Below are 24,695 nucleotides of genomic sequence, written 5' to 3' on the forward strand. Positions count from 1 at the left end.
AACGTGATCATGTGTATTATAATTATATAATGTGATATTAGTTCAGCAATCACATTAACAATATATAAATGTATCAAAGTAACATACTGTATACCTTAAACATATGCAATGTTACAAGTCAAATTTACTCAATAAAAAAGTGTGCAATTTTATATTTTTCTGTTCATACATTGTTCACGTGAATTACCAAATTACTGTAATTGCCAAAATCACATAATTTTCTTCTACAAATGTTGCTGCTATATAAGTTGCTTCATGGAGCAAGGACCTAATAAATTTTTTTTTTTTTAATTTATTTTTGGCTGTGTTGGGTCTTCGTTTCCGTGCGAGGGCTTTCTCTAGTTGCGGCAAGCGGGGGCCACTCTTCATCGCGGTGCACAGGCCTCTCACTATCGCAGCCTCTCTTGTTGCGGAGCACAGGCTCCAGACGCGCAGGCTCAGTAGTTGTGGCTCACAGGCTTTGTTGCTCCGCGGCATGTGGGATCCTCCCAGAGCAGGGCTCGAACCCGTGTCCCCTGCATTGGCAGGCAGATTCTCAACCACTGCGCCACCAGGGAAGCCCCCTAATAAATATTTTTTGAGTGAATAATTTATTTTGAAACTTTAGAGATTTTTTTTATCCTTCAATTTTCTCCACTAAAAATTGGAGACAAAATTATGTATTTCTTTCTGTATTATATGATTGTAGAAGAGTTAAAAACTGCTGCACAAATTTTTTAAAAACCTGTGATGAACATGAAAGGGTTAGATGTTCCTTTATATTTACAGGTGTGCTTCTTCTAAAAGTCCATGTAACTTTAAAAACTTACAAAATTTAACAAAAAAATAACACCTATACTATAATATTTGATCCATAAATACTATAACAATTGTTAAAATTTTAGGACAAGATTTAAGTTACACAAGAAATTTTTACACTATGTTTGGTAATTTGGGCATTTTCATTGGAGAAAATTTAAAATAAAATAACCAACATACTCCAAAGCTAAAGATTCACTGCTTTGTGGTAGAATGAGAAAAGAGAATACACATCATTGCAAACAAATGTGTATTTGGTGCTTTAAATAATCAACTGGGAGTTTCAAAAAGCTTGTCTAACTAGGATAAAACTCCATTCATACGCTGTCTTGCAATTTGGAAATACTTTCCTTTTGTCCATCCATCCCTCCTCCTCCCACCCTCTCCTTCTTCCTTGTCTTCCTCCTTTCCTCTCTTCCTTCTTTTCTCCAAGATATTCAACAGGGGACAGTTGTCAAAAAGATGTTCATAGCTAAAGGCAGCAAGTACAATCAATCCATTCAAAGCACAAGTACCTGTTAATGATCCCTCCATAAAATACCCCTTTTCTCATTTTGCCAGAGGGGAAAAAAAACAAGACAGTAACTTCTTTGTAGAGTTCCAAGAATATACACAAAATATATAGAGGAAAAAGGAAAATTTTATATTTTAGAATTTGGATCCAAATGACACCTAAAGTTTTAAAACAATTAATTCCTGGTAAATATTTTCAGGTTTAATTTACTGAGGTACACTATTACAATATAGCATTGCTGTTTAATGTAATGTTTACCTAAAAATTATTTAATGATTAATAGCAACAGTTCACTGAAAACTTGGGTCTCTGACCAAAAAGTTTCCATAAAACAATCATTATGTTTAATTGTTCATGTTTATTCAAAAATACAGGCCACTGCTGTTACAAGAGTAGAAAACCCAATCATTTTAGGAAGTGTGTGTGTGTGCACATGCACACGCATGCGTGCATGCACATATTTAACAAGTAAATAAAAAATTAGATTACTATTGAATAAAGCAGTGCATTCTCAGGTATCTCATTAGATACATATATAAAGATAAAATAACTATTTGGAGGTGAAAACAAAGACTATTACAAGAGACAAAGAAGGACACTACATAATGATCAAGGAATCAATCCAAGAAGAAGATATAAAAATTGTAAATATTTATGCACCCAACATAGGAGCACCTCAATACATAAGGCAAATGCTAACAGCCATAAAAGGGGAAATCAACAGTAACACAATCATAGTAGGGGACTTTAAAACCCCTCTTTCACCAACGGACAGACCATCCAAAATGAAAATAAATAAGGAAACACAAGCTTTAAATGATACACTAAACAAGATGGACTTAATTGATATTTATAGGACATTCCATCCAAAAACAACAGAATACACTTTCTTCTCAAGTGCTCATGGAACATTCTCCAGGATAGATCATATCTTGGGTCACAAATCAAGCCTCGGTAAATTTAGAGAAAATTGAAATCATATCAAGTATCTTTCCTGACCACAACGCTATGAGACTAGATATCAATTACAGGAAAAAATCGGTAAGAAATGCAAACACGTGGAAGCTAAACAATACACTACTTAATAACCAAGAGATCACTGAAGAAATCAAGGAAGAAATCAAAAAATACCTAGAAACAAATGACAATGAAAACACGATCACCAAAAACCTATGGGATGCAGCAAAAGCAGTCCTAGAGGGAAGTTTATAGCAATACAATGCTACCTCAAGAAACAAGAAACACCTCAAATAAAAAACCTAACCTTACACCTAAAGCAATTACAGAAAGAAAAACAAAAAAACCCCAAAGTTAGCAGAAGGAAAGAAATCATAAAGATCAGATCAGAAATAAATGAAAAAGAAAGGAAGGAAACAATAGCAAAGATCAATAAAACTAAAAGCTGGCTCTTTGAGAAGATAAACAAAATTGATAAACCATTAGCCAGACTCATCAAGAAAAAAAGGGAGAAGACTCAAACCAACAGAATTAGAAATGAAAAAGGAGAAGTAACAACTGACAATGCAGAAATACAAAGGATCATGAGAGATTACTGCAAGCAACTCTATGCCAATAAAATGGACAACCTGGAAGAAATGGACAAACTCTTCTTAAAGCACAACCTTCCAAGGATGAACCAGGAAGAAATAGAAAATATAAACAAACCAAACACAAGCATTGAAATTGACACTGTGATTAAAAATCTTCCAACAAACAAAAGCCCAGGACCAGATGGCTTCACAGGGGAATTCCATCAAACATTTAGAGAAGAGCTAACACCTATCCTTCTAAAACTCTTCCAAAATATAGCAGAGGGAGGAACACTCCCAGACTCATTCTACGAGGCCACCATCATCCTGATACCAAAACCAGACAAAGATGTCACAAAGAAAGAAAACTACAGGCCAATATCACTGATGAACATAGATGCAAAAATCCTCAACAAAATACCAGCAAACAGAATCCAACAGCACATTAAAAGGATCATAAACCACGATCAAGTGGGATTAATCCCAGGAATGAAAGGATTCTTCAATATACGCAAATCAAACAATGTGATACACCATACTAACAAATTGAAGGATAAAAACCATATAATCATCTCAATAGATGCAGCAAAAGCTTTCAACAAAATTCAACACCCATTTATGATAAAAACCCTCCAGAAAGTAGGCATAGAGGGAACCTGCCTCAACATAATAAAGGTCATATATGACAAACCCACAGCCAACATCTTTCTCAATGATGAAAAACTGAAACCATTCCCTCTAAGATCAGGAACAAGACAAGGGTGCCCACTCTCACCACTATTATTCAACATAGCTTTGGAAGTTACAGCCACAGCAATCAGAGAAGAAAAAGAAATAAAACGAATCCGAATTGGAAAAGAATAAGTAAAGCTGTCCCTCTTTGCAGGTAACATGATACTATACATAGAGAATCCTAAAGATGCTCCCAGAAAACTAGTAGAGCTATTCAATGAATTTGGTAAAGTAGCACAATACAAAATTAATGCACAGAAATCTCTTGCATTCCTATACACTAATGAGGAAAAATCTGAAAGAGAAATTAAGGAAACATTCCCATTTACCATTGCAACAAAAAGAATAAAATACCTAGCAATAAACCTACCTAGGGAGACAAAAGACCTATATGCAGAAAACTATAAGACACTTGAAAGAAATTAAAGATGATACAAATAGATGGAGAGATATACTATGTTCTTGGATTGGAAGCATCAACATTGTGAAAATGACTATACTACCCAAAGCAGTCTACAGATTCAATGCAATCCCTATCAAACTACCACTGGCATTTTTCACAGATGTAGAACAAAAAATTTCACAATTTGTATGGAAACACAAAAGACCCCAAATAGCCAAAGCAATCTCGAGAAAGAAAAACGGAGGTGGAGGAATCAGGCTCCCTGACTTCAGACTATACTACAAAGCTACAGTAATCAAGACAGTATGGTACTGGCACAAAAACAGAAATATAGATCAATGGAACAGGATAGAAAGCCTAGAGATAAACCCAAGCACATACGGTCACCTTATTTTTGATAAAGGTGGCAAGAATATACAATGGAGAAAAGACAGCCTCTTCAATAAGTGGTACTGATAAATAACTGAAACATTTTCCTGTAAGTGATTAAAATATTTGTCGACTTCTCAGATGTTTAAATAGAAAAGAATGAAATTAGAACACTCCCTAACACCATACACAAAAATAAACTCAAAATGGATTAAAGACCTAAATGTAAGGCCAGACACTATCAAACTCTTAGAGGAAAACATAGGCAGAACACTCTATGGCATAAATCACAGCAAGATCCTTTTTGACCCACCTCCTAGAGAAATGGAAGTAAAACAAAAATAAACAAGTGGGACCTAATGAAACATAAAAGCTTTTGCACAGCAAAGGAAACCATAAGCAAGACGAAAAGACAACCCTCAGAATGGGAGAAAGTATTTGCAAATGAAGCAACTGACAAAGGATTAATCTCCACATTTTACAAGCAGCTCATGCAGCTCAATATCAAAAAAACAAACAACCCAATCCAAAAATCAGCAGAAGACCTAAACAGACATTTCTCCAAAGAAGATATACAGATGGCCAACAAACACATGAAAGAATGCTCAACATCATTAATCATTAGAGAAATGCAAATCAAAACTACAATGAGATATCATCTCACACCAGTCAGAATGGCCATCATAAAAAAAATCTACAAACAATAAATGCTGGAGAGGGTGTGGAGAAAAGGGAACACTCTTGCAATGTAAATTGATACAGCCACTATGGAGAACAGTATGGAGGTTCCTTAAAAAACGAAAAACAGATCTACCATATGACCCAGCAATCCCACTACTGGACGTATACCCTGAGAAAACCATAATTCAAAAAGAGTTATGTATCACAATGTTCACTGCAGCTCTATTTACAATAGCCAGGACATGGAAGCAACCTAAGTGTCCATCGACAGATGAATGGATAAAGAAGATGTGGCACATATATACAATGGAATATTATTCCGCCTAAAAAAGAAACGAAATTGTGGTATTTGTAGTGAGGTGGATGGACCTAGAGTCTGTCATACAGAGTGAAGTAAGTAAGAAAAAGAAAAACAAATACCGTATGCTAACACATTTATATGGAATCTAAAAAAAAAAAAAAGAATGGTCATGAAGAACCTAGGGTCAAGACAGGAAAAAAGACGCAGACCTACTAGAGAATGGACTTGAGGATACGGGGAGGGGGAAGGGTAAGCTGGGACAATGTGAGAGTGGCGTGGACATATATACACTACCAAATGTAAAACCGATAGCTGGTGGGAAGCAGCCGCATAGCACAGGGAGATCAGCTCAGTGCTTTGTGACCACCTAGAGGAGTAGGATAGGGAGGGTGGGAGGGAGGGAGACGCAAGAGGGAAGAGATATGGGGGATATGGGGATATATGTATACGTATAGCTGATTCACTTTGTTATAAAGCAGAAGCTAACACACCATTGTAAAGCAATTATACTCCAAAAAAGATGATAAAAAAAATGTCCATATTTCAAAAAAAAAAAAAAAAGATAAAATAGCTATTTGGTATTATTTTCACAAGGTACAACTAAACATTTCTTTAAAAATTTTTCTGAAGAGGGTGTTTTTTTCTCTTTCTGTACAAAACTTCCAAACTGTGCTGGTGTACAGCACTCATGTCAAATAGAAGGTGAAACATTTTAATTCCACAGCAAGTGGAAATTAAAAATTCACAGAATTTGTTGAATTATACCAGGTATGGAAATGGCCTTCTCTTTCGTAAACCTGACTATATGTATATTATACATAAGACTACATATAAGCATTATATAAGATTCTAGAACTTAAAATTAGTTTATAAAAGATACAAATCTGTTAACCTAAAAGGAACTCCAGATTTTTATAGAAAATTCATGATAAGATCCAATTTCATTCTATTTAAAAATCTGAGAAATCGACAAATATTTTAATCACTTACAGGAAAATGTTTCAGTTATTTATCAGCAACAATAATTGGTGAAAGTTTCTATGTATAATAATAGTAAGATGTTAAGAACATGAATTATATTGTGTCACCCAAATCCACCCAGTGGTGCTACTCATCATCCTTAACAGTTTTCACAGGTCTGCTTCCGCAAGCCAACAGTAGTCTATAAAAAAAATAGATTGGGTAAAAAAATCCACATGCTTAAACAGCCTCATACACCTATTCTAAAGTACAAACAAACTTTCACTGTTTAACCAAGAATATTCTCACTATCAGATGAAAGAACAATGAATGAAAAAACATGCAATCATATTAAAACATGAAACAGAAAACAGGACTTTTTCTGAGGAGGAAAATCAGTTTCATGATTTTGAAAAGCACACAAAATATCACATTTAATTTATTTTCTACTGATCATCCTTCTATTTATAACGCAGTACTTTATCTCAATTTTTAAACAATGTCCATGGTTAAATTCTACTTATGTCTCAAAGAACATTAGCAAGATTTTAGTCTCCCTCTTCATCCTCTCCACTCATGTTTTACGATGGTTTAAATAATAGTTTCTCTTAAAAAAGTTATTTTCCTTCAGAACTTATACTTGTTTCTATATTTCTTTTTGCTTCTTGTATTACAGCTCTGCTGAAGTTAAACTAGCTCTCATTCCATTATAGCAAATAAGTTTATATCATCATTATTTTTGGTGGTTTAAAATGTGACCATGTTTCTAGGTATTTTTTTTTAAATTATTGTTTTCCATTCATCTAACTCAGCACAATATGAGCTTTTATAAGTGAGATACATTATTGCTTTTCAGTTTTAAGAAATTTTATTTTTATGTTACTAATTCTTTTAAATTTATTGAAACTGGTTTTATGGTTAAGTAAAAATGTCAATATTCCACATGTAATTGAAAAGCCTGCATAATATTTTCTGTTATATATATATCCTTAAAATCAAAGTTGGAAATAATTTATTCAAATCTCTATATCCTTATCACTTCACTTTATTCTATTTTATGCTTGTCTATTTTTCTCAGTTATTTTCTCCTCCCCTCTCTTCTTGCTTTCTGTTGAACAGACTGAAATCTACCCCCATCCCATTCCATTTTTCCTACTGGTTTGAAATGTATATGTCTTATTACTCTTCTTTAAGTGGTCATCCTTAAAATTTTACACTGCATTCTGCTAAACAATTTAACAAAGCCTAAAATTAAACAAAATAATGCAGGGACCTTAGAATGCTTTAAGTCTGGTAAGCCTTTTCCAACTATATTTTCAATTGTTCACTTAGATTTATCTTGTCTTCTTCCTTTGAATTCCATCAACTTCATAAAGATGTTGTTGTACAAACAGCTTTATTACTGTTCAAATATGTGATTCTACCTGAGGACCTGCCATTTGTTTCTAGCTACTAGATTATAAGTACTCATAACTGCCCTCTGTAATAATTTTCTTTCTTGCTAAGTATATCCATTAACACTTCTTTAGTGAAGGTTAATTGGCCTTAAATGCTCTTTGATTTTATATTTCTGTGAATGGCTTTATCTTACCTTCATTCTTCAAAGAGAAAGAAAGAGAAAGTCAATGAGTCTACAATTCTTGGTTGGTAATTATTCCCTCTCAGAACTTTAACAGTTCTTGTCTCTGATTTTGTTTGTTTATTTGTTATACTTATCTTTTATCTGCTTTTAACATCTCTTGATTCTGGTGTTCTACAGTTCCAATATAAAGTGTTGTTTTGGGTGGGAATTTATTTTCCTTTGTATCACTAGGGATTTGAGAGGTTTCCTGAATCTAAACATTGGTGACTCTCTTCAATTCTGGGCAATTCCCATAGATTATCTCTTAAGTATTTCTTTTTCCCACATGCTCTTCCTTCTAGAACTCAGATCAGATACCAAAATCAATCGCTTTACCCTGTCCCCTAACCTGGCTTTCATATTTTCCATCTCTTCATCTCTCTGTGGTGCATGCTGCTTATTTATTTCAAATGTGTCTTCTAATTTGTTGAGTCTCTCTTCACCTGTGTCTAATCTGCTGTTTCAGCATTCACTAAATTCTTTATTTCAGTGATTACATTTTTCATTTCTCAATACTACTCTTTTTCAATTCTACTTGATCATTTTGATAGTCTCTTATTCTTTCCATTCTTCTACTCTTTTATTTCTTTATACATATAAAACAAATTTTATATCCTAAATCTATTTCAATATATACATTTATTTTGGTCTAATTCTGTAGTTTATTATTTCTGATGATTCTTCCTCTTGCATTTTATGTTTTTATTTTTATTGTGAGCATATGTTTCCTGGAAATGGATCTGTAAGAGCCTAGATGACTATATTCAACAGGAAGACAAGACATGGAGAGAAAGTGCCAGAAGTAGAGGGAGGGGTAACTGAAAGTCCTGATGGAAGAATGCCAGTGTAGCTAGGTGGTGGTTGTAGTTTAGGGTCAGTTAAAGGAGGGACTAGGAACAGTAAGTGAAGGGAAGGGACCTTTCAAGGAATAAATGTGTGTGTGTGTGTGTGTGTGTGTGTGTGTGTGTGTGTGTGTGATGTGAGGGAAGATTCGAAAATCTTTACCCAGAAAAGCAAGATCATCAGGTAAGTGGTCTTTAGAAAGATTATTCTGGGAGCAGAATAGCAAATGGATCAGAAGGAGGTGAGGTAGAGACAGGAAAATCATGAAGACAACAATAGTAAATGCCAGAGATTTACAGGGTTTGAATAAGTCAGTGATGGGATGACTGAAGAAAAGGGGACATGAGAAAATTCAAGAGATGGGGCTAAACCTAACCTTTCACAATCAAACAGTAATGCTCTCTTTCCAAGGATCCACACCAAAGTTTTCATACCCATTCTAAGTGAGATGACATTCCAAAGCATACAAAATATGTTTGACTTGGACACTAACACTCATTTCACTATCATAAATGTCAAACAACCCATATTGATGGTCAGATACTATATGTCTTAGAAGACTTCATAAAAAACAGCCAGATAACAAGCAGTATATGTTTCAGGAGCATATTGTCTTGATCTGGGGAGTCCTTTTCAGCTAATGGAAAAATATATAAAACCGAAAGAAGTCAAAGTTGCTAGTGACAATTTAATCCAAATAGCTTAATCTGAAAAGCTTTATTGCTTAGAGAGATATAATATTACAGAAAGCTGAAACATATCAATGTACTGTTAGAGTTTCTAATTCTATGACATAAACTTATTTTTAAATATTCTTCTTTTGTGATATTGTCTTAATCTTGCAGTATTAGTGATAATACTTTGAATAATGGAAATACCCAGTATAAATGCCTTTCCCTAAAATTCCTTATCTGATTATTCTACCCAAGGTCATGGACCAAAGTCACATTTCTGATTTTACACTTGAGATCAACAGGAGCAATAGTAATGGCTAAAATTCACTGAGGACTTACTATGTTCCAGGCATTATTTATATATATTAATTAATTTAATCTTCATAACAAGTCTATGAGATGGGTTATAATTATTATTTATATTTTTGGAGACAAGGAAGCTGAGACATAGAAAGGATAAGCAAATTACCCAGGGTCACACAGCTGGCATTAATCAGTGGAAGCAGAAACCTAATCCAAACATTCCTTTCATAACCACTCCACTCCACTGCCTATCTGAAAGTGTGACTCATTATGTTAGTACATCTTGTTGAATTTTATAGTTTTATGCTGTTTGAAGGAGTGCTGCTGGAAGCATCTTCATTTATATACCTCCACTGGGCCCTTCTATGTAATTCTGAAAATACGAACGATCTTTGTTTGAAAATAGAGGTAGTCTTTAAGTGATAGCTATGTGCATTTTGTCATGCCTTTGAGCTAGCTAGTCATAAAACTTCTCAAAGATAGTAACAGGTTTTGTTGACAATAATGGCCAGCCATAAACAGACTCAGAAATGCCTCACCCTAGACCAGGGGGTCAAGTCTGCAAGCACAACGGGAGCTTCCACTTGATGTTGCAGGTTACTGGACACAGAGTCCATGGTTCTCACTCCCAGAGGCAGCTGTGACCCAAATGAATTTAGCCTCATGGGTGTCAAGGAGACAACTGGACACCTACACTGAAGTGCAATGGCCACCTGTGCACCTGCAGGCCCTCTGCCCTGATGTGCAGTGAGCCTTTCCCACCTGGATTAGATGCTGCTTCCAGTATCAGGTAGACACTGTGAACCAGGCTTGTGGAGAATGCCAATTACACACTGCCCCCAGGCACCTCTGTTTCAGGCTCCTCCTGAATATGGAGCCTTGCTGAGATCAGACTTGATCAAGATCTCCCTAGATAACAGTCATCTTGCCTAATAATACCTGCCAGAAGGCCTCCTCTTTGCTGCTTGTTGGTCTTTGGTAGTTCCCCTGACACCTGGCCTTTTCAAGCTCTCCCTCAGGGCTTCCCAGCAACTTTTAGAACAGGCACCATGCTTTTTATCAAAGCCTTGGGTCAGAAGTTATGTCAGGCATTTTCCTACTGGAAGAAAACAAAACACTCAAAATCAGCCAATGGATCCTTCCATGAACAAATCAGGTGGCTAGTAGAGAGCTCAGGGGTAGTCACATAAAAATTCATTTTTATTAGGCCACCTAAAAAATGATTATAAAATACACAGGGGGATTCTGCAGATATTCTACATACTTTCAAGGTAGCATATTTAAAATATATTAATTTCTCCATTTATTTGGTACTTACTGAGTACCATCAGCAAAGCACTGCAGGAACAAAGAAGCGTGATTCTGTTTTCAGGAAGTTTAAAATCTGATTAAGGAGGGAGACATGTAACCAAGCATCTGTTCTATGAAGCCAGTAAGAGCCTGAAAGCTAGTGCTTTTCATAATAGATGTTAAACTAATTACCTAAATGGATTGTGCATTTTGCTTTCTTGTCAAAGTGATGCAGTCAAAGCACCTGGTCAAGGATCAAGTTGCAATCACTTCCTGGCTCCACCACTGGTCATGAGGGCCAACCTTTCCTGTCACAGTAGCTGGATAAGAGCAGTCACAACACAGACAAAACAGTGGAAGTCAGATCTGGGGATCTTGCTGGATGTTTGGGGAAAGAGAATCAGTCACCCTTTTACTTATCCAACAAATATGTATTGAGAACCCACTGTCTTCCAGGACCATCCCTGTGCTCTGGGGATTAGGAAGTAGGAATAACAACAAAAAAGAAAGAGGAAGTTTCTGCTTTCTTGGAGCTTGAGTTGAGGGAATAAACAAATAAATACATGCTTAGTGCTTCAGGGTAATAAGGACCAAAGTCCAAATAGAGGAAAGCATTCTCTCTATCACTGTGATTAGGAAGGTCGACCTTGGACATGGAGCTACCAAGCAGATTCCTGCCTGAGCATCAAGCTGACACTGGGAAGACAGAGCGGAAACATGAAGAGAGGCTGATCCTGATGGCACAGCCTCATCTGGATCTAACCTTGCCTGAAATGCAATGATGTGAACCAACAATTCCCCGTTTTGTTGAAGTCACTTGCCAATACCCCAGTCCTTCACACTCCCATTTCTTATTACTCCACATAGAATCAAACAACCATTAAGTCCTGAAAGTGTTCTTTGTGTGCAGTGTCACTTTTTCATTCTCACCGCCATCCTCCCACTTCAGTCCCTCTTACACCTGGGAAATGGAATAACAGTGGAAGACCTCAGGGGGATGGATCCCACAGGAAGTAGTGAAGGAGGAAGGACACCTCTTTGGCTGGCCAAATCCACGCAAGTCAACCCAGGAAGTCATTCGGCATCACCTCCATCTAAGAAAATGGAAGAAGATGCTCATGAAGGCTCTGGGCATGTTGATGCTGGGGGTTGGCAAGGAGGCCTTGGGAGGGTGGGTAAGCCAGTCTCATCCCTAGGGAACTGGGATGGTGATTAAGATACAATATATGTCCTTTTCATGCTCAAATGCACAATAGCCTGCAGGATGTATCTCCCCACTCCTGCTTCACCTTGCAGCAATATTCATGATGAAAAGGAACTTTTCCTAGGCAAACATTCAGCCTATCTTCCAACAAATGAATCCTATCACTTAGAAGAAGAACAAGTGAAATCAGTCCATAGCGATGCAAATCTCCCAAAGATCAGGTTTTCAGGTTTCTTAAAATAGATCAGTAGTTCATCATGACAAAAGAATAGTAAATAATTATGATCCAAAATTTATTCTTATAATCTGGAAAATCAATATTATGTTTGTTAACCTTGTACCATAGTTCAAAATAGATCATTTGACTTACCTCTAATAGGTAATTGACTCTGAGATCTGTCAATTCTACTGTGTTTTAGGCCAGAAAAAATATTTTTCAGAAATGTTCCTTGTCACTTTAAGAAAGCAAAGAGTAATTTGGCGTTTGCTCCCTTAAACTCTCTTATAAGTACCTTAACTAAACTCTAGTCAACATATCCTCTTTCAGTCCCCCAATTTTTTTAACCCCTCGCAATGACGGCATGGTTCACACCATAGAAAAGGATGTGCTCTGAAATGTCAAGGCTCACAGGTTTTCTTATCAGAACTTCTGTGAATCGAGACTTCCCTGGTGGAGTAGTGGTTAAGAGTCCGCCTGCCAATACAGGGAACACGGGTTCGATCCCTAGTCCAGGAAGATCCCACATGCCGCGGAGCAACTAAGCCCACGCACTACAACTACTGAAGCCCTTGCGCCTAGAGCCCATGCTCCGAAACAAGAGAAGGCACCTCAATGAGAAGTCCGCGCACCACAACAAAGAGTAACCCACGCTGGTCGCAACTAGAGAAAGCCCGTAGCCTCAGTGCCGCCATGAAGACCCAACACAGCCAAAAATTAATGAATGAATTAATTAATTAAAAAAAGAAAACTGCCATGAATTAACACAACGTTGCAGAGAAGCCTAAGAATCACAGACACACAGCAGCTAGCCAGCTTGGTGACTTTACACAGCTATATTTTTCTTTTTAGGTTGTATTATTATACTTTTAGTGTATAGCCATGTCCTTATTCTCAAGTTTCTAATCATCAAAGACACAGCAAACGTAAAGCTGTATGACAAATCCTTAATTTTGATAATCTCCAAACATTTGAACAGATGTCTATAGAAACATATTATTTTTCTTACATCAGCCAAATCTGAGACATTAAAATAGTTAACAGTTCTTAAAATATTTTCTTCCATAATAGAAGTTTATATGAAAATTACTTTCTTTGACCTGAATCAAATTACTGAATTATTTTCACATGCTAATCAGATTCCCTTTATTATATCTACCCGCCTTTAAATCAAAATCCTACCAGCCATTCCTTAGAACTGTAGTAACAGGAACCAGGACCTGGCAAGGCCTCAGAGGCAGGTTAAGTGCTGCTGGTTCTAACGGTGGCTGCACAGCAATATCCTAGAACACAAAACCCCTCCGACACGTGAAGCCAATAGTTTCAACTGGGCTTCAACTGGGTCAGGGCAGATGGCTTTGTATTTCCTGATTGCTCACATGCTCAGAAATCCAAAGTGGAGAATATCCGTTCTGCATGGTAACAAGTAAGAAATAGCTCAATCCCACGTAACTGGATCGTCACCTAATCCAATCTGTGCCTCTCTTACAACTATTGACAGTGGTTTTTAATTCCTTCAGCAGGTCTCTCTACCCAACCAGCCTCCCTTAAGACACACAAACATACGTACACACACATGGTTCATTCTGCCACTTCTCCCACCAATTCACCACTCCGAGGAAGAGTGTATTTAGCTTAACTTTAGCAAGCTCCTTGGCTGCCTGAGGATTTAGAAATGTTAAAATAAAAACTAATTACCACCTTGAGAACTGCAGGTGGCACCTGGTCTTATGTCTCAAGGCAGCAGGTCGCTCCTGCATCATCCAAGCAGCAATGTCACTGCTTGCTCCTAAGCTCCAGAGAAACCCTCTGTTGGGTCTCGAACACCCCAAGTAATGAGATGCTACTGAAACGAGCATGTGGGGACCCTAGGTCTACGCCACAGCGTTAAGTGGCTTCTGAGGTTATCGAAACTGCCACTGATGCCAAACAAGGTTCACCAGCCCCTTCCTCCCACAGTGGTCCAGTGAACACGTGGCATAAAAATTCCTTCTCCACAGGTGACAGCCACTAAGGCCAGAGATGGAACCACAGGTGATACAACTTAGGAACACATAAATTTAAATATCTGATACACCATTTACCATATCCCTAAAATGACTCATCCGAAAGGATCATATTTGCCAGTTTAAAAAACAAACTTTTTTCAAGTTTCTCTCCATGAGTTAGCTGTAACTAGCACATCCTCCATGAGTATCTTTTCCTGATGTACTACCGAGTAAAAACTTAATAAAAGCCATAGCCTAGATAAAATATATCATTTTTTCATTTGTGATTAACAGCCTTGGAGGGAGGTTTTTTTTTAAACTGGTCCATTAAACGGGCATATATTTAAATAAAAATTATATAGTTTCTAACTTTAAACTACTCAAAATTTCAAGTACTTTATGTTTCAATTCTATTTCAAATCAGTACACTGAAAATACCCATTACCTGGAAACTAAGGAGAATATTTTTATTTTTTATGGCGAGCCAGACTCCCTATATTATTATTGAAAAGTAAAGTTTCTAATGAACCAGAAAGGAAATTTATTGTAAAGCAACGCTCAAACTAAGCACATGTATTATCACACAAGGTTATGTGTACACCTACCAGACATGTGCAATCTCTATGTCAAAGCATTATTTTCAAAAAGTTAAAAACACAACACGTACAAATATAGAACAAATGCATGCCAAAGAATCATAAACTCATTAATGACTAATCCAGTAAAAGAGCATTTTGAGAAACTAGGAATTTACAGGCATTTATAGAAGAACATTAGAATGAGATTGCTAGGTTACAAAAAAACTGATCAATGTCCTACAGGGCAATAAAACCTTTGTAGTTACCATATGTACCTGAAAAAAAAAAAAAAGAAATCATCAATTTCAGCGTCTAAACTCCAATCAAATGGTAAATGACCAAGTCAGACATGGGTGCATTCTTCTAGGTAATTAAACAATCATGTGGGCCTATTAAACAATGTTCCTGCATAATGTCAAAAGGTCACTCTATCATACCCTCTCTTTTTTTAACTTTTTATTTTACATTGGAGTCTAGTTGATTTACAATGTTGTGTTAGTTTTTACAGTATTTACAAGTTGTGTATAACTTTAATTAGCACACAGATTTTAACCTTATGCCATAGAACTCAAACTGGAAAAAACAAGTATGATATTTTGAAGGAACGTATTACATATGGTTTCCTGCCTCTCAGAAATAGGTAGACATAAATAATTCAGTTTTTTAAAGTTATTCAATATGATGCAACAGAGCCTATAGCAATCAGCACCGCAACGGGCCCCAGGTAGGCAGACTGAGTGGGGACACTTTGGAAGTTACTCTGAAGAACTTTGTATGTTGAAGCCAAGCCTTTAAAGGCTCTGAAAAGTTAAGTGGGAAGAAGATCCAGAGGTTAATTTCATATTTGTTTTTCAGGATTAGAATTAGAATTGCAGGTAAACCCTGGATCTATTCATTCCAAATTGTTTGAACTCTTTTATACTTTTATATGTATACTTTTATATTCAAATTCTGATTTTGATTTAAAGGGAAAAATTCAAATACAAATTTGCTCAGTTAATTGAGATTTTTGTCAGTGAATATGTCCTTTATTTAGTACTCTTGAATGATTTGGGTTTTTTTTTTCCAAATCAACTCAAAGGAGCAGACATTCTTGAGCTCCAGTCTTCTCCCCAGAACAGGCTTTCAGGCGTGGGAGGGCCACTGATAATGTGTCTTTAGGGTCATTTTGTTTGTTTGCTTAAAGAGTCTCCCCCAGTTGCATAAGCTTCAGGACCCTCACAGCTCTAGCCTTGCCTGTCACTCTGTGTTGATAGTCACATGGACTTTGTAAGTTTTTTTGGAGAAAAAAATGTTGTTGTTTTCCCGAAGTTTTCAAAAATATTCTGACCTCAGTATTTCTGGGAAGTTTATTCAAATATGATTTAAAAAAAAAAACGGTCCGTTTACCCGTTTGTTGAAGACTCTTTCCAACAAGTCCAAGCTCCAGTGCTTACTAAATACCTCTCTCCATATTCTATGCTCATTTTCCCCAACATGTTTCACTGAATCATGAATGGATTCCCCATTCACCTGCTCCAGGGGCACATCTTCTGATAGGCTCCCTCCCTAAACCAAGGGACATATTACATATGGTCTAATGCCTTTCAGAAATAGGTAGACATAAGTAATTCAATCTAAATATCAACCAAAATACTGACATTTTCTTATTCAGATTATATCTCTTCTTCCTCCCCAAAGATCTGAAAATTCATAAAGAAACAGCAGATTCACAGGGATAATCCTGATTAACTTGGAGGATTCGACTCACTCTAGAAAACCACTAAGCACACTATTGAGACAAAAAGAAGCCTGCACCAATTAAAACAGTAGCAGGATTTTAGTCCGTATTACCCAAGGTGAAAACTTCTTTATGGACTGTATTGTCTTAGCACACATGGCATTACTTGAGATTGACTGTGCTCACATAGCAATAGAATATATTGATGACACTTAGCAAATAATTACAAAGAATCTGTGCCCATTGAAATGACAGGAGTTCTGACAAACAATACCCTTGAGAAGAGACATTGGATAAACACACTATTAGACATTCACTTAAATCAATTCTCACGATTTTATACTTCTTAGCAGTTGTAGCATTATGTTCAGTTCCTCCATTCTGCAATTCATGTATTTTTATACCAAATTCTTAAGGTTAATCATGTTATTGGGTTAGGATAATTTATACAACAAGTGTCTCACTATTATACTGTGTATGTTATTTTTCTTTTCAAAGAATAATATTGTGTGATAATATCTATTAGAGGATCATATTAATAAACTTTCATTAAAGATGATACAGTAACACTTTAGCACATAAGGAGCCATTGCTCCAGTGAAGAAAGGATTCAAATCTGATACAAATCTTCAAATTGAGGTGCTAATATATTTGCCTAGATCAAGCACTAGGTATTACATGAAGAGCACATGTTTGTCTCCCATGCTGGCCAACAAAATGGGCTTGATCTGCTCCCCCAACCAAGGGCAGAGACCTCTCATACATATGCAGGACATAACAGGGAGGAGACATTGTTGGATAAAAACAAATCCTGATTACCACTCCTAGAACAGTGATTCAAGTTGTGTGCCCCACCTGGAGTGGGCCAGAAATACATCTTTTATTCTCACAACAAGAAGGGCACTTTTGACAGGGGAAGGAAACAAAAGACTTCTAGAGAAAATTACAAGTACTGAGATTTAACAAGGTGCGGATGAGTGTGTAACACTCACTAAATTGAACCCCTGGGTCTATAAATATCATCATTTACGTCAAATAATCACCATCAACAGCGGCTGAAATGTCTAACACTGGCTTCAGTCCTTTTCAGAGACTTCAGTCCTTTTTCTTTTCACTGGGGAGTAGAGTTAGGGAGGACAGCAGCTACTAGCTATAGCTGGTACTTTGCTTATATGAGGAAAATAATTCAGCTATAAATTAACTTCCAATTGTGTTGTTCCTTAATCGGGAAAGAGTGAACATTACTCCTCAAAGTGACATGCGATCCAGGAGACAGATTTACAATACTAAATATGCAATCAAAATACTGACATTTTCTTATTCAGATTATATCTCTTCTTCCTCCCCCCCCCCCAAAAAAGATCTGAAAGTTCATAAACAAATAGTAGATTCACAGGGATAATCCTAAAACAGAGAGCTACTGCCCTCTTCCACTTGTGGCTCATGGTAGGAAGTGAGCAAACCAACCACTGTCTGCACAACAACTTCTGGAAAACAGGGCTCTAACTTGGAATCTATATTCTAACTTTCCTCTTGCATTCCATTTAAGAGGATAACTCCATTAGAATAACACTTTCATCTTGACTAAGTACAAAGAGTTCTAGAAGGCAGACCAAGTAGAGATGCACAATTTTTAAATATCAGGTCCTAGAGGATGCTGTCCATTCAACTTGTTTTATCTTCAAAAAGACAGAGAATAAGAGAAAAAAAAAAAAGCCCATGTTTTTGGCTATTTAGAAACATTACTCTCGCCCTGTGTAGACTCCTCCTGACTTAAAATTTCCCATTAATTATAAAGATTCATGTCAAAACATGGATAATTTCTGAGATGTCAAATGTTTCAACCAAGTCCTGTATGAGAGTATGTCTTATGCCAGAACCTCACCCAGGTTGACCCCCCCCCCCGCCCCCCATCTGACTAATTTACTACTGAGAACCAGTTGTAAATAGAGGAAAAATGTCACTGTATCCTTTTGGGGAGAAGATCTTTACCTTTTTAAAAATTTACATACAGTTCTCATTATTTTATCAGGGCTTAAGAATATTTCATTTTTGTTAGTTTTAAAGTCTTGTCTGAAAAGATTACTTGAGTTCTTAAAACACTTCTTAGGAATAAAAGGTTAGCGATCAAAAGACTTGAGCAAATGCTGGTGTTCGTGATTTCTTGTTGGTAGCCTAAATCCCATCCTGCTGGCAAACTCCTCTTTAGAATTTCTCAAATGATGGGACAGGACTAAAAGAACCCTCTACCTTGATTTATGTAGTAACAAATTTCAAATATGGGTTTGAAATACCTTGCTTGTATATACATCTACACATACAAACAAACACCTCCCAAATATTCGAGAGTTAAGGAAAAATCCAATTGGTCAAATTAGCTAATCTAGACTATAATAAGATTCATTCACCATTACTTCTACTGCTACAAAGGATACTGTCAAATGAGATTAGCAAGCAATTATCAAACACAGTTTGTGTACCCTCTATGAATCTTTAAGTCTGCAAAGACATTTAAATATATACTTGACACTTGAACAACTATAGTAGCCATCTTTGCAGTGATCAAGGACTCTACAGTATGTAAAATGTTCTTAGCCATGCAAATTTACATAGGTACTTTTAACTTACTGAACTTTTCATCAGAGTACTAAACACATCTAAATAAAACAGAGGCTGAAAAGTGAAAACTAGCATTGACATTTGAAGAGTCAGCCAGAGACCCAGACGAACTGAGCCTAGAGATATATTCAATTCAGAAAAGGATATCTGCCTGGAGATTCAGACATGGAGCACCTCAGAGCATGTGACTCTTAAAAAAGATGCTCAGTATGAAGAACATGATACCTCTGTGGATTTCAGGGAATAAAATACAAACAGAAAATAAAGAAATATCAAAATAACCGATCTTGCAATATCCTGTAATCACAACTAAGGAGACAAGAAAGGCAGCACAGCACTCTGCTTCTCTTATACCGGAAGGATTTTTGAAGCCATGTTTCCTTTAAGTAAGAGTGACCTCTGGTGACTTTTTAATTGCACCTCAGTGTACTATGTTAAATTATTCTACAATTCTTTTATACTAGCAAATCATTTAGTACTACATTTTTAATTTCTTAGCAAAGTGATAAATGCTTTACTGCAGGACCTAAGGCTTTCATGTAAATGCCTCCATTGTAATTAATTCATGGAAACTGTGCCCAAAGCTACATTAAAATTCTGTCTGAAACACGGGGCAGTATTTTCTTAAAGGAGACTAAGGCTCATTTTTAGGAGTGACTCATATAATATGGCATTAAATGAGCTGAAACTAAATGATGACAACACAAACTTATCACAGCCTCGGGGCATATATGGATGAATGCTGGAAGGGTAACTATTTGTATAAAATGCTTTTCACTTTAGCACAAACTTCCTGGTAAGGGCGGAGTTCCCCAGCCCACCCCACCCCCAGCAGCAAGGTCGGTTTCTAAGGTGCCTACTAGCACTTTCTTGAAATGCATAATAGCTTGCCTTACTCCCTACAACCTGATTTAAAAAAAATTCTTGAGGGGGATGGGGTGTGGATGTAGGACTAAGGGGGCTTTCTTCCAATCCCTCAAGGAAAGAAAAGCCCTATGATGGAGATTTCAATCTGAATAACACTTCGAAAACTTTTTCCGATTTCCAGATTAAAATGCCTTGAGGTCGGCTGAATCAATTTGGCTAGCATCTTTAGATCAGACTCACATTGCCAGTCCAGAACTGAGAGGTTAACACATCTTCACTGAACCAACAAAATGAGAAACACAGCACATCACGATATACAAGCATGTGCACTTGCAAATGAACCTGAATGGCAGGGTATGTTTTTCCTGTAAGCAAAAGCCTTCTAATTCTGAGGGGTCGATCCTTCTCGTAATTCTGCGGACTCACCAGGTTTGCCGCCTGGGCTCTGCTGCGGAGCCTGCCCGCCGCTGCAGCGCCCGACTTCTTGGTACCCGATTCCGCAGGGCGCCGACTGCAAACATCTACGCTAATGCAGGACCCGGCCAGGTCGGCCAACGATTTCCTTTCTGACATAAATCCTGCAAAATGTATTCATAGTAAAAAGAAATAAATGACATATTGGCATGCTCTTCTCTCCTCATCTCCTGCTATTCTCTCTCTGGTCTCTCTCCGCCTCAATATTCTCATGCTAATTTTAGGTTTTACTAGAACTTGAGCTTTCTCAATGAATATTCAAAACAACAGCACACAGACAAAATTCAGCTCACAGACAAGTCAAAACAGGCTTTGTGTATTACAGACTTGACAAGTGGAAAAACCATTGTAAACCATCCTATCCAAGCGTTGGGACTTCGCGATGTTTTTTAAATGCCTCATTTTCAGAAGCAGACCAGTGATTCCATTTGTAAAATTCAATTATTTTTTTAAAAAAACACGAATTCTCAGTTGACAGTATAAGTTTTAAAAGATTTGCTGTACTCACAAGTATTCCCTGCTGCTAATGTACTCCAGGGCTGGGCAGACAAAAGAAAGAGCATCCTGAGACAGGCTCCCGCGGCGGAGTCCATGTTCACAGTCGCCGGGGCTCCCCACCCCAAAACCCAAGGTGTCCAGACAGCTGCTCTGAGCCGGAGTCTGCAAGCTCCCTCCCGCTCGGGGTAGCTAGCGCTCCCTCCTCCGGGCTCGGCGAACCCGCGCAGCCGGCGGGGCGGGAGCCCCAACCTGCAGCCACACCCCCACCCGCTCCCGCCGCGCTGCGAGCTCCACGCGTCCCGGGCGCTCCTGGCGGTGGCGGGAGGAAGTGCGAGTCAAGTCGGTGAAGGTCTTCAACCTGCGCTCGCTCCGAATCCGAATCCGAATCCGCGGTCCTAGCTCCTTCACCGGCAGGTTTCCCACTCTGAACAGCTGAGCAGTTCAGTGGACTTAAGTCTGAGACCGAGCTTCACCACGCTGATGATGCTTGAGCATTAACACTGATGCTAGGAAAAATGTGTTTTTTTTTTTTTTTTTTTTTGGTTGAAAAGAACGTAGGACAAGTAACTAATCCGGTTTGAAGAAAATATTTACATGTACTGAGAACTGTTGTAAAAAAGACTGCTTTTGTTTTCCCAACTCATTTAATGATTCATATTTAAAAATAAAAACCTAAAGAACCTTATTATGGTAATCATTTCGAAATATATACGGTTATATATAGTGTTATGTGTCAAAATACATCTCAATAAAGCTGGAAAAAATTAAAATTAAAAAATAATTAATTAAAACACCGACCCGACTTCTACTATAATGTCAGCATTTTATTATGTATATTCCTACTTGGAGATTTGAGAATTGTGGTCAGCAGATATATAAAACTAAAAACTGGCATCCTGGGAGAAGGAATCTTACTCCAAATAGCATCAGGGAAGTGACGTTATGTTAAGTAGGTAAACTGAATACACTTAATTGAAGAATGAAGAGTTTTGAATCAACTTCTATATACTGTATGTGTATTCCTTTCCATTCAAATTCTTTAATACAATTACCCAAAAGTTCATATTGAAAAATGATGGAATATAAAAGGCATCTTAAATAAATAAATAAATGGATAGATAAATAAATGGATAGATAGATAAGCAGATAAATAGATAAATTGTTTCAGAGTATACAGATAGAGGCCTGATGGCCCATGGAGGAAGAAGGATTTCAAGATCCATGACCTTGAGGTAAGTCACATGGCCTCCTCTACTTCCTAAAGAGGCTGCCAGCAGATGTAAATGAAGGAGGTATGAGCATGGCATCACTAGGATCAATACTCTCCTAAAACGGTGACCAGACTCATGACAAATGTGCTGAGACTTAGGAACAGTGTCCAGGCATTCTAGCACCATCCAAAGTGATCAGAATATGAAAGTAACTTTAACCTTGAGTAGGGCATTATATGCCTGAGAACAAAGCAGAAAAGCTGTTTTTATTATTTCTATTCTGCAACCTGGGTAAAAAACAAAAACAGGAATAGAAAATGTAAATAGCTTGGCAAGGCCACAGAATTTACAAGTAGAATTTGACCCAAATATGTAGATTCTGATCCCAACTTTCCAGCTTTCTCCACTCCTACTCAGGGCCCCTGGGAATCAGGAACTCTTCCCACCCACCCCATCCATCAGCAGTCCCAGGAAACACTGAGCAAAGCTTGCTCGGAGGGTGCATTTAGAACCTTGAAAAAAGCCACAAGCGGTAGAGTGACCTTCATTTATTAGTCAGACATTTTCCTAGTGCCTAATACATGTCCCAGAACCTGAATATGGTATTTCTAATTTTTAAAGCAAATATAAATTAATGATTTACATTAAGTGTCTAATATTTTTTAAAGCCTATACAACAGACAGTCTGTGTGTGTGTGTCTGTGTGTGTAATCTAAATAAATGGTCACAGCATTCCTTTGAAGTAAATGTTACTCTGCCCATTTAATGGATAGACAGACTAACCTCAGAGAGTTTAATGGATGTGTCACAAAGCAAGCCAGACTTGGACCAGGTCAGCTGAGCTCTGAAACCCCTTCTCACTGGCCCTCAGGTCTCTGAAACAGAAAAGTTGTCACCTGGGAAAACTCTATTCAGTTGTTCATGGGAAATCCATTTCAAATGGGTTAGAAGGCGCCTCAATAATTGATGTCAATTAAAACCAAAAAGAGCAATGCTGGTAAATTACTTGAGCAGACATTCAGGATGGATTTTCCAAGTCAGAGATGAAACAGCCCACGAGGGATTGAGATTTGCAGGCAGATGTCCTTGTGCAGTGCACAGCATTGACCACTGGACAGCACTGGGGCTATTACATGATCTTCCAAGACAAGGGCAGCCCCAGGTGAGGAGGCTTGAAGAGACCAGGCAAAGCAGGGCCCAAAGCAGGGACTTGCCAGCAGACAGCTGATGCGACTCCTGGTTTTACCCCTTTCCAGCTGCCTTCTTTCGCTGGAGACTTCGTGGCTTTGTGCTTCACTTTTCTTGTTTGTAGAATGGTGATGATAGCCAGTCATAGAGCCATTATGAAATTACAGGCCTGAAACCCCCACAAAGGGATGGAAACTGCTGAGCATTCCACGTACCAGCCCCAGAGCTGCCCTGGGAGTTGGTACCCACCCGTGAGACCCCCGGCAGCTGCTCAGCATCTGTGATCCTCAGCTTCGTTGTCTGTTTCATAAGATAATAGAAGTCTGACCAGCAGAGAACTGATCCAAGGGTTACAGGAGAAAATGAATGTCAAGTACTTAACACCATGCTCATCCACAGGGCGCTGGATCAGGTAGGCTGATGCTAGAGCTCCAGGCTCAGAGGAGAAAGGATGCCTAACGGGACCGCCAAGGCCTCCAAGCTAAATCCCTGCAGGCCAGGGGCAGTCCGCTGCATTCTGTGACCTGTTTCCACAGCCCTTTGCTCTTTTATATAAGAAAGATGACAGATAATCAACAAGGACCTACTGAATAGCACAGGGAACTCTACTCAACATTCTGTCATAATCTATATGGGAAAAGAATCTGTAAAAGAATGGATACATGTATATGTATAACTGAATCACTTTGCTGTACAACTGAAACTAACACAATATTGTAAATCAGCTATACTCCAATATAAAATTAAATTAAATTTTAAAAAATCAAAAGAAAGGAAAGGTGAAGAAAATGTGTAGATCTAATCTTGCACATTTCTATAAGTGATGATTCAAACCCCACAAATCACGCACGCGCATATATGTATGTGTCTGCAGAGTTCACACCAAACACAAGAGAACTTGAAATCAGCACACGTCACAAATAAAAGACAAGAAATCAACTGCCGATGTTCAGAAGTGTGTGGACCCTCATATGTGTAAGTGCAGACAGGCTGCCTAGGAAAGTATATTCTAAGTGAAACTACACCCTTGGCATTTCCTGACCAAAGTCTTCTGTTTTCCTGCTCACCTGGGAGCAGTCTGTGCACTCAGGATTCCCTACCGAGAAGAGGAAG

At 37.7% G+C, this 24,695-nt stretch overlaps 1 protein-coding gene across 16 annotated transcripts in view; it reads right to left on the bottom strand.

Moving 5' to 3' along the window:
• LOC132366929 (contactin-associated protein-like 3) overlaps positions 1 to 24,695 on the bottom strand; it is a 167,260-nt gene that overhangs the window by 77,575 nt on the left and 64,990 nt on the right. For 8 of the 16 annotated variants that reach the window (XR_009503609.1, XR_009503613.1, XR_009503611.1 and 5 more), the window contains one exon: positions 20,638 to 20,789. The exons of 6 other annotated variants lie outside the window; for them this stretch is intronic. Coding sequence is in view for 3 of the 10 variants with exons in the window: in XM_059924381.1 (XP_059780364.1) it covers positions 20,638 to 20,789 (152 nt within the window). In the remaining 7 variants the exon portion in view is untranslated. Of the gene's footprint in view, positions 1 to 15,095; positions 15,281 to 20,637; positions 20,790 to 21,193; positions 21,383 to 24,695 lie in introns of those variants that run through there. 2 more of the 16 variants (XM_059924384.1, XM_059924386.1) reach the window with 2 other exon arrangements.

The sequence above is a fragment of the Balaenoptera ricei genome, chromosome 6 (genome assembly GCF_028023285.1).
Source record: "Balaenoptera ricei isolate mBalRic1 chromosome 6, mBalRic1.hap2, whole genome shotgun sequence".
Classification (NCBI taxonomy): Eukaryota; Metazoa; Chordata; class Mammalia; order Artiodactyla; family Balaenopteridae; genus Balaenoptera; species Balaenoptera ricei.